This window comes from Melozone crissalis, unplaced genomic scaffold, assembly GCF_028551555.1.
Source record: "Melozone crissalis strain CALT ecotype California unplaced genomic scaffold, PUWL_Pcris_2 ptg000004l_1, whole genome shotgun sequence".
Taxonomy (NCBI): domain Eukaryota; kingdom Metazoa; phylum Chordata; class Aves; order Passeriformes; family Passerellidae; genus Melozone; species Melozone crissalis.
In genome coordinates, this window is record NW_026535782.1 from 36,189,233 (window position 1) to 36,203,451 (window position 14,219).

Genomic DNA, 14,219 nt, shown 5'->3' on the forward strand with positions numbered 1-14,219 from the left:
TGAAGTAGATGAGGCTTATTTTAAACATAAAGCCTGACAAAGAGGTGTCTGCAGTCCATGCAAAAGGAGGGATGTTTGCAGAAGAGGACCTGTTGCTGGACACATTCTGTGGCCAGAATAAGAGATGTCTTGCAGTTAGGATGCTGATATGCTTTGCTGTTTAGCCTCATCAGTTCAGAGCAAGAGGAAGATCACTGACAGTTTCATATTTGAACTGAAATTAAACTAGAAGGCAAGGTAGTGTGTAATGCACCCCAGCATGACATGTTCAGCCTCCTTTGCAAAGATGTATAAATGACATTTCTGTACACAGCCTATATTGGTGATATGGGCATGAGGATTCACTTTGCCTACATGCTGACTAGAAGTTCAGTCCTCCACGGGTAGCTGCAGGCAGTGTGAGCACATAGAGCATCTCTTTGCATCTGGCAAGAGGAAAAATTGTGCAATGACTCTCTTCCACATCCTCGGCTACATTTTGCAGATTTTGGATGGGTTTTGGAGTCACTGTACAAGAGATAGGCAGATGGGCTGTGGAGAGCTCTGGATTTCATGGGAATATTTGTCCTAGACACTTTTTACTGGAAAATTATGGAATATTTTTGCTGACCAGAGCAATATCAATTCTTGCACAACAACTGCTGCTGGCCGCTGTCGTGGAGAGAGAAACAAAATTTGTTAACATTGTTGCAATTCCTACTTGAAAATGTTGCACTTGACTGATTCATACAGAGGTTACTTTTGTTCTAATTTTTACAGTCCCACTTTTTCCTGCTATCAAGCTATTTCGAGACAAAAGCAGTTTAAATGGAGGGTCGGATGACATCTCAGTTTTGAACATCACATCCTTTTCTCAGCAAGGCAATTGGCCCTACACCCATCATCGCCCAGAAATTACAAAAAGAGAACACTGAAATGCATCTTTGCTGCTTTTAATTTTTTATTTAAAATTCAGCAAAACGGTAATTTACCGTAAGCTCAGCATGTGACCTATACTTCACATTGTGTTGAACCTCAGCCAGCAGTGACAGAATGGGAGATGAAGTAAATCTGTTGCTCCATTCAACGTGGCCCATCCTGTGCCCCGTGCGCGTTGGATGGGCATCCATCTCTCAGCAGCACAGCTGGGAAGGGACAGGTTTTTTGTGTGCCTCGCAGGACCCGGGAGAATGCCTTTGTTCTACCTCAGGCAAGACCAAGATCTAAGCAGGGATCTCCGATCCCTCAGCCTTCCCGCTCAAGGTGCCAACGGCAGACTGGTGACGGGGATGCTGTTTAGCGGGGCGGTTCTACGGTGCATTTGGACGGGGACAGGACGGCTTTCCAGGCTCGCAGCGGGCGCTGCCGGAGCCCAGCGCGGTCTGACCCACGCCCACACCCGGCATCCCCCGGCGGACCGCGCTACCGGCTGCCCCCGCTGAGCACCTTCACCGCCGCCCGCGGGGGCTTCAGCCGGGCCGGGAGCGAGGCCAAGGGAGCGCCCGGGGGCCGCCCTTCCCCGGAGGGGTTCCCCTGCTCCGGTGTCCCGGAGGGTCCCCGCGCGGGTCCGGGTGCCGAGCGCCGCCGGGCGAGGCGGGTCTCGCTCCCCTCCGCGTCCCGCCACGCCGCTGCGAGCGGCCGCCCCCGGCAGCCCGGCGGCCGAGGTGGGCTCCCGCGGCGCCGCCGCCGCCCACCGTCCGCGGCGAGGCGGGCCGGCGGGGCCGGGGGGCGGAGGGGGAGCGGCGGCGCACGGCGGCTCGGTGGCTCGGCAGCCCTCCCGGAGGAGCCCGGCCCACCTCTCCCGTGCAGGCACCCCCTCCTCCCCGCCCCGCCAGAGGAACTCCCCGCCCGCGCAGCCCGCCGCGGCGCAGGCAGAAGCGGCGGCAGCGGCGGCGGCAGCGCCCGGCCCCTCGCGCACCATGGCGCAGCAGCGCCCGCCGCCCGCCGCCGCCTGAGGCGCCCCGCGGCGCGAGCCGAGCCCGCGCCCATGGCGGCGCCGCCGCCCGCCCTCAGCTGGGCGCTGCCCCTGCTGGCGGCGCTGGCGGGCGCCGCCGGACCCCAGAGCTTCGAGCTGCCGGGGGCCCCCATCGACAACATCGAGGTGAGCGGCGGCGCCGTGCTGGTGGCGGGCGGCAGCTGCCTCTACGAGCTGCGGCCCGAGCTGCGGCCCCGGCGCCGCGTGGTGCCGGCGGCGGGGCAGGGCTGCGGGGAGCCCCCCGGCATGCGCAGCAACCTGCTGCTGCACTACGAGGAGGCCGGCGGGGTGGGCGTCCTGCTGACCGGCTGGACCCAGGATGGCGGCGCCTGCCAGGTGTGGGAGCAGCCCTCGTACCGGCAGCGCTTGAACCAAAGCGAGGTGGTCAGCTGCCTGCCCGACGGCTCCACCGCCGGCGTCGTCTTCCAGCAGGCTGGCGCCTGGTACCTGGCCGTGGCGGCCACCTACTCAACCAGCGCGGACACGAACCACCTGCACTGCGAGCCCTCGAAGTCGGACAAGGAGACCGTCATCACGGTGCGCAGCATGGTCAACCTCAAGTCCAAGGAGGAGCTGGGCATCATCAAGCGCAGGGAGGAACCTTTGCACTTTGTTGACGCGCTCCAGTGGGGGGATCACCTTTTCTTTCCCTACTACACGTTGAAGGCCAGGTTGGCCAATAACACGGAGCCACCCAGCATGGCTGTCCTGCGCCAGCTGGGCCCTTCAGATGGTGGCCTTACTTTGCAAGGGCACGTCTATTTGGACTGCGGGTGCAGGAGCCTCATTATTTCCTCCAGCCTTGTCCGCCAGGGTGAGCGGGGCTGGTGGGTGGGTGTGTTCCGCCACAGCCACAACGCCAAGGCATGGAACAGCACTGCCGTCTGCATCTTTGGGATGGAGGAGATGAAGGAGCGAGCCTGTGCATCCACACACTTCAATATGAACGGGAAAAGCTGTGTAAGTCTGGGCATCGTTTGCTAAGCTTTCACCCTGCACGCCCTTGTTGACACTGTTATTGTTGTGGCTGGTGTCTCTGCATGACTCACGGGGTGTCCCCGACCTGGAGGCACATGAAGTTTGCGAGAAACTTCAGAGCCACACCAGGCTTTGCACATCAGCCCTGGCTCTGTCAGCTCTAGTGATTCCTCCAGCTTGTTCTGTTTCTAAAAAGCTGATCCTTTCCCAGACTTTGGTATACTTCCTATCTACCTGTTGGGAAAGACACATCTGATGGAGTACCTGAGGGCATCCTGGGTCAGACCTGAGTCTGAGGCTTCTCCCTCAATGTGTCCTTTTCAGCCTAGGATTAGTCATATTTCATTTTATTTTCCATACAGCCTAGATAAAGCATCTCCTCTCTTATTCTGTGCATTCACATCTCATGTCATTGCAGCTACATCAGAAATAAAAAAAAAAGCCCATCAAATTGGCTCTGTGCACTGGGCTGTGTGCACTGTTATCCCTATCATTCCCTAGTTATCTGTGGCTGCTTGTTCAGTGGTAGGTATTTCCCAAGCCTCTCACGACTGGCCTTGCTTGGGAGGGCTCTCACAGCCACCTCCCCAAATCCTTGTGTGCAGCAGACAATAGGTGAAATCTCTTTGTTGTTGCAGTGGTTACATTTTCACAGACAGTGGTATCCCATGGAGTTCCCCATGTCACCTACTTCAGTAACACTCTCTTCAGCTCCTTCCTCCTTTTCAGGGAGAGCTGGGCTCATGGAGGGTGGGATAGGCAAGGCTACTGGTTTTGCTGTGGCCTCAGGAGTAAAGAAATTACCTCCAAATTACATTATATAGGAAGGTAAAAATGTCATTCGGATGAAGGAGGTGCTTTAAAAGTCCTGTCCATGCTTTTAAGTTAAGCTAGACTCAGAAGACTTTACAGACCTGTGGCAAAGGATCACTGAAAGTATCAAGGAGAACCATAGGGGTTCATAGGGTATCATAAAGCAATCCCTAAGCCCTGTGCAGTTCCCACAGCTGCTAAGACCATCCGGGGTCTTAGCAGCTAAACTTCTGAATCCTTGATGTGTTACAATAAGAGTTTCTTCAAAATTCCTTGAAAGAAGTACAGTAGATTTACTGGCACTCCTTGGCTTTCCAAATCTAACTCATAGCAGAGTGCAGTGCTGAGATTTTTTCCAAACAGACTACCAGAGGGCATGTGTGATTCAGTCTGCTCATCTCCCTACCGAGCTGTGAGACTATTGCCAGTGTTAGAGGACGTGGTTGTGAATGAGAACCCCGTATGTGGGTGAGACAACTGTGCTGAAGTAAATAGTGAAACTCACTACGGAGCCAGAGCCAATCCTTTGATTTCCATGCTAGCTTACTGCTTACTGTGTGATTTCTGTGCTCCCACAAGGCAAACTTCCACAATGAATTTGAAGTCTCATTCTGATCCCCAAATACCTATTTGCTTGTTGGAATTTTATTTTGCATTGTTGTTCCTAATTATTCGTGAAGTTTTTTTAGCAAAGTGCTTTCTGAGCCTGCTAAACAAAACAGAAAAGGAAAGCTCCCTGGGTAGTAGATCCTTTCTAAACATTTTACAAAACCTCATGCAAGAGATTTCAGAAGAGCCTCATGGATCTCGTAGAGTAACGTAATGCAGGTAGGGTGAGGCACATATTTCTGTGGACAGGGCAATTCCCTGTCCCCATTGCCCCTCAGGGCCTGAATATGAAAAATCAGTGATCCACTTGTTTCAGTATCGGTCTGATTCAGACTCCTGTGACTCCAGAGTTACTTTCATGTCCCTAAAGTCTCATCCCTCCTGGAAACTGAGATTATATTTGGATACAATGTTGAAGAATCTCAACTGGAACAATCTTTAAAAGGGTTGCTTACTTAACCTTATGTCCCTACCTATGATGATGTTATTGATTGTAATATTTTGGCACAAGAAATGCAGTTTGCCACTGAGAGAAAAGTGGTATTTTAATATTTTGTGAGATAGCAGTGGGTTCTGTGAAATAATATGACCTATAACATTATATGGCTAATTAGCTATCTTTTTAAAAGCTAATTGCATGTGCTTATGGTGTATAAACATAGAAATAAATGCATGTAGTTCAGCTTTAATATTTTTTTATACTACAGAAGGTTAGGCTAGGCTACTGCAGAATAAGTTTGGAGATGACAGGTCCATATGCTGCTGCTTCTGGGTTGTTTTAGACCAGATCCTTCAGCCGTCTCTCACCAAAGTATGGGAGTCCCTGCAATCATGGAATATGATGTTCTTGTGATGCCTCAGGTTTTGCTATTACATTTTTCAGATTCTGCTTTGGTGTGTACTTCTGAGCTTCATATTAGGGCACAGTAAGCTCTCTTCACAGAGTAGGTAGACAAAACAATTCTTTCTCTAGATGAAGACCAAGGACAAATGATCCAAATTTCAGGCTGGAGTGAAGAGAGAAAACAAGAAGGATGGGACTTCATAAGCTAAAGCTATAATGGGACAATTAACTCCAATATGCAAATGGACCAGAACTTACAAAAGTATGAGACTCCATGACAAGTCATCCATTTTTGTGACAATTTTGGGTTCATCTTGGGTGTAGCCCTGGCTGGGCTCTTGTGCTGCCCAAGGTGTATCCATTGAGGTATTCTAATGAATACCTGCTTTATTCTTTAGCTCCATCTAGTCTCTGTTCTAGGTCAGCCTTCACAAGGCATTGCTTGGACTCGGAGGCACGTGGGCTCCTGAGCTGACAGGAAGATGAATGTGGCATGTCCATCCTTGTGCAGCTTGCAGCAGTGGCTCTGGCCAGAAGGGAGTGCCTCATAGCCAGGGCTGTCAGGAGTGCTGCAATGTGTGGGAATGGCAGCAAACAACAGTACTTAACACTGCTTTAAAGTCCAGTCTTTTAAAGACAGTGTTGGTCTTGAGCAAAGGAATGTGTGGCAGCATTATGAGCGCTGTAAGTGCAAGACCTCTCTGGTGCTTGTGGTGGATGGACCATGCTGAATGTCAGTCTGGCTTTTGCTTTGCAGTTACCATGTGTTGTAGGGTGCTGGGTCGTCTCTGCTGGGTACACTTGAATGCAGGAGCTCAGGTGTGATGTGATGAGGTATGTGGATCCCAGACATGGACTGTCAGTTTATGTAGGAATTGAAAATACAGGGATTTTTTCACTGCAGGAATACAATTTATAGTAGGCATATACATTAAGGAGTAGTGGCAGCAGTGTGTTTTCCTTCTGATCTTATAATCCTTCAGATTTCTCTTCTTATTCTGATTACCTTTAGGCAAGACATCCTCTTGCCCCTCTCCACTCACATTCCATTTCTCAGTAGGACACTGCAAGAGGGGCTTAGCCCAGGGTATTGAATTCCCTGTTATGCCATTGCTGTATGCTGTACTCTGAACTCATTCCTGTAAGGTGCTGAGCTTTCTGGGCCTAACCCAGTAAAGCACTTAATGACATATTTAACATTAGGCATATATAAGTATTTCCATCATCTTCATGCCCATGCATTTAAAGTAGAGCATGTACTTGAGTACTTCACTGGATTGGAACCAAATTGCTCTGCATCCTCTTGGAACTCACTGTAGGTGTGTAATCTCTTTAGCTTCGCTTTGCCTCTTAGGCCAAAGTCCTCATTTGCATTAAGATTTAATGCTGGATTACTCTCATTGAAAACTAGTAATTTTTAAGATCCTTGCTTAGCAACTTTATCAAAAAGTATCTGGCTGCTACAAATTCTGTGCAATTTCTCCATATGAGATGTAGGTAAGTCCGTTTTTGTTTTGTGCAGTAGTGTGCACAAAGAAGTTTGTCCTACTTGGATGTGTTTATTCAGGACATTGGCACTACTTGATTCCCAGAGACAGGATTTCTATCCAGCAAAAGGCAAGTGGTGTTTTAGTTGAAACTACTGTAAAAACATTTTGCAATTTTATATTCAGCTCTTTTTTCTTTGATCCACATGTCTCTTAGTTTTGAATATATCTGCTTACATGCACTATCAGGGTGTATGTGTTACTGGACTCTTACCATATCCTACATGTACATAAGTGCATCTTCTTCACAATTTCCTTAGTTAATAAATGTGAATGTGCCGTATCTCATTCTCAATTTCTTTTCAGAAACCTGAGTACTTACAAACACAGGAGGAATGCTGGAATTTGTCACAAACTTGCTGTGGGACTTAGTGAACTTTAAGAAAGGCTTTTCTTCTGTTGTTCTGTGACAGAACAGGGCCTACAAGGATCTCAGGTCTCTCACAGACCAGCCAGGAGGTTGCGAGTCACAGCCTAGTAGACGAGTAGGAAAAGTGTTCCAATTGGAGAACATCAGCAGGAGAGAGATGTAGAGTGTTACCTAACCATGATAATGACAAATACAGAAATTGGTTTTGCCATTAAAAAAGTTGCCCGAGAAGGAAAGGACTCAGGAAGATTCAAGGATTCACAATTTTTCAGGTAGAAAATGCAAAAAAAAAAAAATTGTTAGGCGTCTAACTGTGAGAAAGAGAATTGCTGTAGTCTATATTAAGGTGTTTATTATGTGAAAAGGCTAAGTAGTTGTGATAGTTACTAAAAAATAAGCTATCTTGGTTGGATTTTCATCTATCATTTAATGCAAGTAAAGAGTTGTAGCAGTCTGTTCTTTGCACTTTTTCATTTTTCAGTGGTTGATACATATGAGGGTTGATACAATCCTAGCTTGTGTAAGCTCTACCAAAATGAGATTTTGAAGTCAACAGAGTCACATCAGTTTAATTACTGCTTTTAATTTGCAGGAACAACATTTGAATTTGTGTGGTAACTCATTCCAGAGTGATCCATGGTCTTTTATTCAAGGAAAGAATTACAGACTTCTAAATATAATTTTGTAACAAAATTGATCTTGTAATTAATTTTGTAGTAGCGAAGTCAATCTCCTGAGTATTACAGACTGCTAGTGTTACATCTGATGTTTGATGGGTTTCTAGAGTTAGCCTTTCTGAAGGGAATGTTTCTGTCTCATCACAATGAGTTTTCAGTTCATCCCTGTTTAGTGTGGGAAGTAAAGCCACCGAAGACTTGTCAACTCTCACGCTCCAGGGATGGGGACTGCACAACCTCTCTGGACAACCTGTTCTGCTTGATTGCCCTCATAGTGGTGCTTTGTCATCTCCTGCTCGCTAGAAACCTGCAGTGTTTCAGTTTGTGTCATTATCTCTTGTTACCTTACATACACTTTGTTTAAGAGCCTGGCTTTGTTTCTTTGGTCCCTCTGAAATTGTCTCTTCTGTAAGCTGAACCTGCCCAGTTTTGGAAAAGGCCTATAAGATCATCCACGACAAAAGCATGTCCCTGAGCACCACATCTACAAGTCTTATAAATACTTCAGATTTGTCAGGCATGATTTATTCTTGGTAAATTTATGCTGCCTTTTCTCAGTCACTTTGTTCGTTTCTTGTGTCCAGAAATGGTTTCAAAGAAGATTTTCTCTGTAATTCTCCCAGGAAAAAAGTGAGACCTACTAATGTGTAGTTCCCTGAAAAAAATCTTGGGTTTTTTGAATATTGGTGTAGTATTTCTTTTTATTCAGTTGGAGACTTTACCTGATCTCCACACCTTTTGAAATAGAAGAAAATAACCTTTCAGCTTCATCAGACAGTCTCTCAGCATCTTCCTACAGATCCCATCTGTCCTCCCTAGAACTTGTAAAATCTGAGGTTTCTTAAGAGATCTCTGGCTTAATCCTCACAGTACTTGTAGTTTCTCTCCTCTTTGAATTCTGTGTGTACAAAGGACCACAAGATGTTGCTGGTGAAGTCCAGAGCCATGGCTGCATCCACTGTCAATAAATCTCCTGAGCTATTCAGCATCTGGTGTGCATTTTCATTGTTCTTTCTTTTATTGCTCATGGAAGAGCAGAAAAAGAAGAGGGGAAGTCTTCTTGTTGTCCATACCATATCTTGCCAGTTCCAAAACCAGGTGAGCTGGGCTTTTCCTATCACCATTCCTGCATGTCCTTAGTCCTGCTTCCTCCTCCTTTATGCTGTTGTTCTGCAGTGTAGCTCAGTCACGACTTCCCTGTTCAGCTAGAGGCCATCTCCTGCTATTTCTGCTTGTTTTCCTGAGTTTTGTGCTTGACAGAGATTGTCCTGAAAGACCTGCTAGCTTACTTGAGCTCTGTTTCCCTTCAAAGGTGACTCTCAGGGGATCCCACTGACCATTTCCCTGAACACACTGAAGCCTCTGCTCAGATTATCACATCTTCATTCAGCTCTTCCTTGTTTTTGAGTAGCAGATCCAGAAGAGCATCTCTTTTGACTGACCCCACAGGTTAACATGGCCTGGAGTCCCATCTTATTCACTTTGCCCCCAGAACTTTGTAGTCCTGATCTGCACTAGGCCATGGCTTTGGTGTCCATGTGGATGTGCAACAATGGGTAGTGGTCCAAGGAATGTAAATTACCATAGTCTTTCTGCAATGAGTAGGGTCCCCTAAAAAAAAGTCCCCACGAATCCCCTAAAAAAAGCCCCAACCTGTTGTAACAGCATGACTGTTTAGCAAGCGTGTGCCTTCATCCCTCACAGTCACCCACCACTTCCTTTTGCTCTCTGCTGACACACTGTTCAAGCTCAGTTGGTTTCAAAGCCTTCCTTAATGGAGCTTGTTCTCTCTCACTGGTTAATAGGACACTTTACCACTTCTGTGAACTTAGATCAGAGGGCAGAGAAGGACTGTTTTTGCTGATGCAAGAAGTCACTAGTTTCTAGCTTCCCCATCTCAGGAGTCTCCATCAGCATCTCACTCAACCATAGCCTCTGACTGTTCTTCCTGCTTTGCATCACGAGCCTCAGGATTTGCCTCAGCAATGTCTCATGAAGACTCTGATTTTCTGGTCATCCTTGATATTTGCAGGCTGCTCACCTCGACAGGCTTGTCCACTGAACACTGCTGGGCAATGCACAAATCAAAAAACTTCCTGGGAATAAAATTTTGGAACAGTTCACGTTCTCATTCCTTAGCTCTAATAAAGCCTCGCTGCATGCCCCAATATTTGTTACCCTCTGATATAGTAAAAATTGATGGAGGTGGTTAAAGGATGGTGAAGTTAAGAAAGAAAATAAAGTTCAAAAAGTTCTTTTTCCCCTAGGAAAAACATCTATTGTTTCAGTGTTGACTATTGATATACACTACTTAAAAATCTTGTGTCCTTTTGTATAGCTTCATCTGTTCTTTCACTGGGATGCTTAAACCCTTTATTTTTACTTTTTGGACAGCTGCATATGATGAATGCTGTGTGAGCTAAAAATGCTGCCCTTTCCTCTGAGGCCAATGTAAAATAATCAGGAGGAAATCAAGACAGAAAGTAGAAGTGTGAATATGGTTGCTGCAGCTGGAGTCATATGGAAATACATCTGAAAATGAAGTGCTAAACAGAAAATTAGTATAAATACCTTCCATGCCAAAACCCAAACAACTATAGACTTAGAGGGACTACAGAATAGAGCAGAGGATGAAACTGAAGAATTAAAAAAAGGGAGTTCTTACACGGTGGTATTATTTTTTCTTTTCCTTTTCTTGTTTTTGTATGTGCCTGAAAATGTTTTAGGATAGACAAACAGATGACCATGGACATGAACGACTCTTCAAGTGTAAAGGAAATTTAGACTGTAAATGCATTTTTAAGAATGGATTTAGCTGTGAAAGAAGCAGCTTGGGAAGGCCCTACAGTGCTGTAACCCCATTAGTCACAGTGGAAGAGGTAAAAGGGCTTGTTAAAACAATAAATGGATGTGGAAAAGTGCTGACAGAAGGGTGAAAGCAGCAGCTGCACCCTGGAGGAAATGGGCAAACTGAGGAATAGGTTTCAAAAGAGAGAAGGCAATTTTTATTGTGGCTGTCCCCCCGTTCTTGTCCGTATTAGTTCAATGTCGCCTTGACCCTCCCTCCAGCAAGCAGAGGGAGGGGAGGAGACTTCCACACTTGTCAGTATTGGTTCTTCAGTCAGATCAGGAGGATGCACTGATATGACACTGGTTATTTTATTAGTATGTGGGTCAAAATAAAATCTGGCAGCAAAGCTTTTCAGAAACTGGGTGAGTACTCCTCTTTTCTGTGATTTTGTAGAGTCTGCAAGGAACCTAGGGTAGTTTATCTCTCTTACACTATTACATGGTGCACTGTAGAAAAACTGTTGCTAATTTTGGTGGAAATGAAAGTGTGGAAGCTCCATTTCCTCTCTCCCTAACCTGAGTGAAGACTCATTGAGTGCACTAATCCTGGAGTTTTGTTATATTCTGATCTATTATAAAGTGAGTTAACTTCTTCTACCTTAAAATGCTTGCAACCACACCCTGCCTCACTTCCCTGTCTAGCACAGACGTCCAAGGTACTGGATTCTCATGGCCAAGTGAGTTTTACCAGAATTCTGTGCCAGTGCATGACACTTCCCTGTGTCTTCTTCCTGCTGCATGAAAAAAGAAATAGTGACTTTAAATATGAAAGTTAATCAAGCCTTCTTTTATTCCGAGTGGCTCTTCTTTCAAGCTAATTAAAATAATTCAGATGAGTGAAGAACATTTTAATTGACTTAGGATTGCAGTTCAGAAAAAATAAAATATTTCTAGTGGAAATACTTTTGGGGATTAAGCCAGCATCATAGCATGCAGGAGAGTTGAATTCAGCTGTTACCGTGTTACGGATTTGCTTCATAACTTTGAGAAATGCTTTCACCTTACTTCTAAATGCCAGTTTTGATGGTCCATTCCACACTTTGTTTTGTGCATTTAAGTGAAATGGGCTCTTGCACTTAGAGGGTTCCTGTAGGTTTAGGAAACAGTCCTGGAGGCTGAAATTCTGGATTTGTTCAGCTAGCCTACAGGGCTTGTGCCCAAGGAGCTGGTGTTACCTGAGCTCTTGGTTCCTACCTCTCCATGCCTGCCACTCCTTTGTGCCAGCTCTGGTGTTTGTGCAGCCACATGTCCATGTGATGAGGAGCATGACTCAAATGAAGATGTAGGTAGGTAGATTTACAGAGCATTTTCTAGGCACATCATTGCCTTAACTAAGCTCACTGAAAAACATTATACAGGCAAAGTGAAGTAAAGCTTGGCTGGGGTTGGACCCACTTGGAGAGCAGGTGGGATCACGCCTTTGGCAATGTGTACCACAGAGATTGACTTGGAGGACTTCAAAACCGAGTTAGCGCTTGCTAAGGGAACACAGGGGCTTCTAGGGACTCCCCCTGGTAAGTGGCCCTATTCTCACACATGTAGATTTCCTTTCAACAGCCGATCATGTGCAATCAGAGTTTTTTGGTTTGGTTTTTCATTCCACAAGATACAGGGATTTCCTGCATGATGTTTTTTTCATGAGCTGCTTGCATGCATTTGCCACTTAATTTCCTCCAGGTGGGATGGAGAATTGAGGGTAACATGTTGATTTTAAAGCTCACACAGCTACATTTATGTTCTCCATGACACAAACTTTATATTGCTTTATCTCGTTTTCATGTTTATGTAATACACAAGTCTCTACTTCCTCTAGTGTCATGGAAGATGAAGGTTTGCATTTTTATACACACAGACACTGTTTGTTTGAAGTGTCTCCTTTCTCCAGAATATTTGCATGCCTTTGAAAGTGGTTGCTGAGTGTATCTAGCCTTCAGGTGATGGCAAAGCATGGCTTTATTGAGAAGAACTGGAAATTCAGAATAAACCCAGAACTTAATGTCCCAAAAAGGAGACATCCTATTGCAAAGTAACTTACTGCTGCCACGCTGAGTCTGTATCCCACTGAAGTCAGTGGTTTAACAGCAGCAGATAGTATATTTGTTACAGATATGACCAGTTGTCACATATGAAAAACTAGTTTTGTGTGTAATTTCCAATAGTGTGCTGCTCTGAAACTGTATCAGAATTGGAATGTTGCTCAAAGTGATGTCTAAAGTTGGTTCTTTGAGAATCTTTCCAAGGATTCTTCTTTTCCTCAAAGTTTTGGAGTATAGGTGAAAGATTTTTTAATATGTTTTTCTTCTATCTGATTCTCAGGAGGCACAATCAATCAAGAAATTACCTACCTTGATTCACTCTGGACTGGTAGCTGTTTATGGCACAGTTGTTTTGAATCATATAGTTCTCTTTTTGGGAACAGATGATGGACAGTTACTGAAGGTAAGCTGGGTGTGGCAGTTCTTCCCTTCTCCACCAGCTGCTGTTGCGTTCAAGCGGGTAAATATTTCCTCATTAATTCAGTATATTATAAACAAATATGATCCCCTGAATCTCTGGTTTTTGTTTGTGAAATAACTGCTGTATGGTCATTTGAAGAGCAAGATAACTTTTGAAAGCAGTTAGGTAGTGTTGCTGTGTAATAGCCTGTCTCAGTATCCTGGTTCTTTCCCCAGGTGTGCCAATACCCTCTCCTTTCCCCTCCCCTTGCCTCCTGCTGGGTGCTGTCTGTCTATCTTGGCATTCCAGCAAGGGCATCCTGTCATTGGCAGAGTTCAAAAGATGCCTCTCAGCCCTGGGCCCATTGGGCCATCCAGGTGTCATTTATCCCCTCAGACTCCCTCCCCTTACCTGGTCGGTGGGATCCCTGCCCCTTCCCTCCCCTCTCCCTGGGGTTAAAGGACACAGCAACCACGTGGTTTGTGGTTCTGTGGGAGCTGTTGCTGCATTCAGAGGCCTGTGTGCCAGGAATAAAGCTCTGGATCAAACCCTCCAGCAGAACCCGACTCCTTTCCTTCACCTCACCTTAAAGCTTCTCCACCAGAGGTAAACCTGAGCTCCTGCATGCCTGGACTTGTCCCAAGCGCCAGCTGCAGCATCCAGCCAGCCAAAGGTGTCTCTGAGGTGAAACCACCACAGCTGCTGCCTCTGGTCAAGCAGCAGGCCCAGACGAGCCCAGGCACGTTCCATCCGGCTATATTGGTATTTAATTCCAATAAGGTAGCCCACTAAAATTCAAGTAAACATTTCATTAAAACTCTAATGCCCACAGTATTAATTTACGGACTGTGGAGTTCTCAGTTATTCTGCCTTGTTTTGATTTTTTTTAATCCTTGCTTTGGCTTTTCCAGTAGAAATATTGTTAGATTTTGGAAGGGTGTTTGTTTGTTTGTTTGTTTGCCTGTGTGATGTGAAAAGCTGTCCATTAGAGAGAAGAGTCAAGATTCATTTTGCCTTAGCTTCTGAGTTGACCAACACAAACTTAAATCTATTGCTTGAAGGTGGAAGCCATCTTACCTCATTATCAAACATTTCAACCATCCAGTCAAATGTCTTTTGTGCTTTAATTTTTTCTGAGTTT

The 14,219-nt window shown here is 45.8% G+C and overlaps 1 protein-coding gene across 1 annotated transcript in view; it reads left to right on the top strand.

Annotated features, from left to right (window-relative positions):
• Positions 1 to 1,966: 1,966 nt before the first annotated feature.
• The window catches only part of PLXNC1 (plexin C1), a 69,444-nt gene continuing 57,191 nt past the window's right edge, over positions 1,967 to 14,219 (top strand). The window contains exons 1-2 of the mRNA XM_054275872.1: positions 1,967 to 2,914; positions 12,959 to 13,081. Coding sequence (XP_054131847.1) covers positions 1,967 to 2,914; positions 12,959 to 13,081 — 1,071 coding nt within the window. The remainder of the gene's footprint in view (positions 2,915 to 12,958; positions 13,082 to 14,219) is intronic.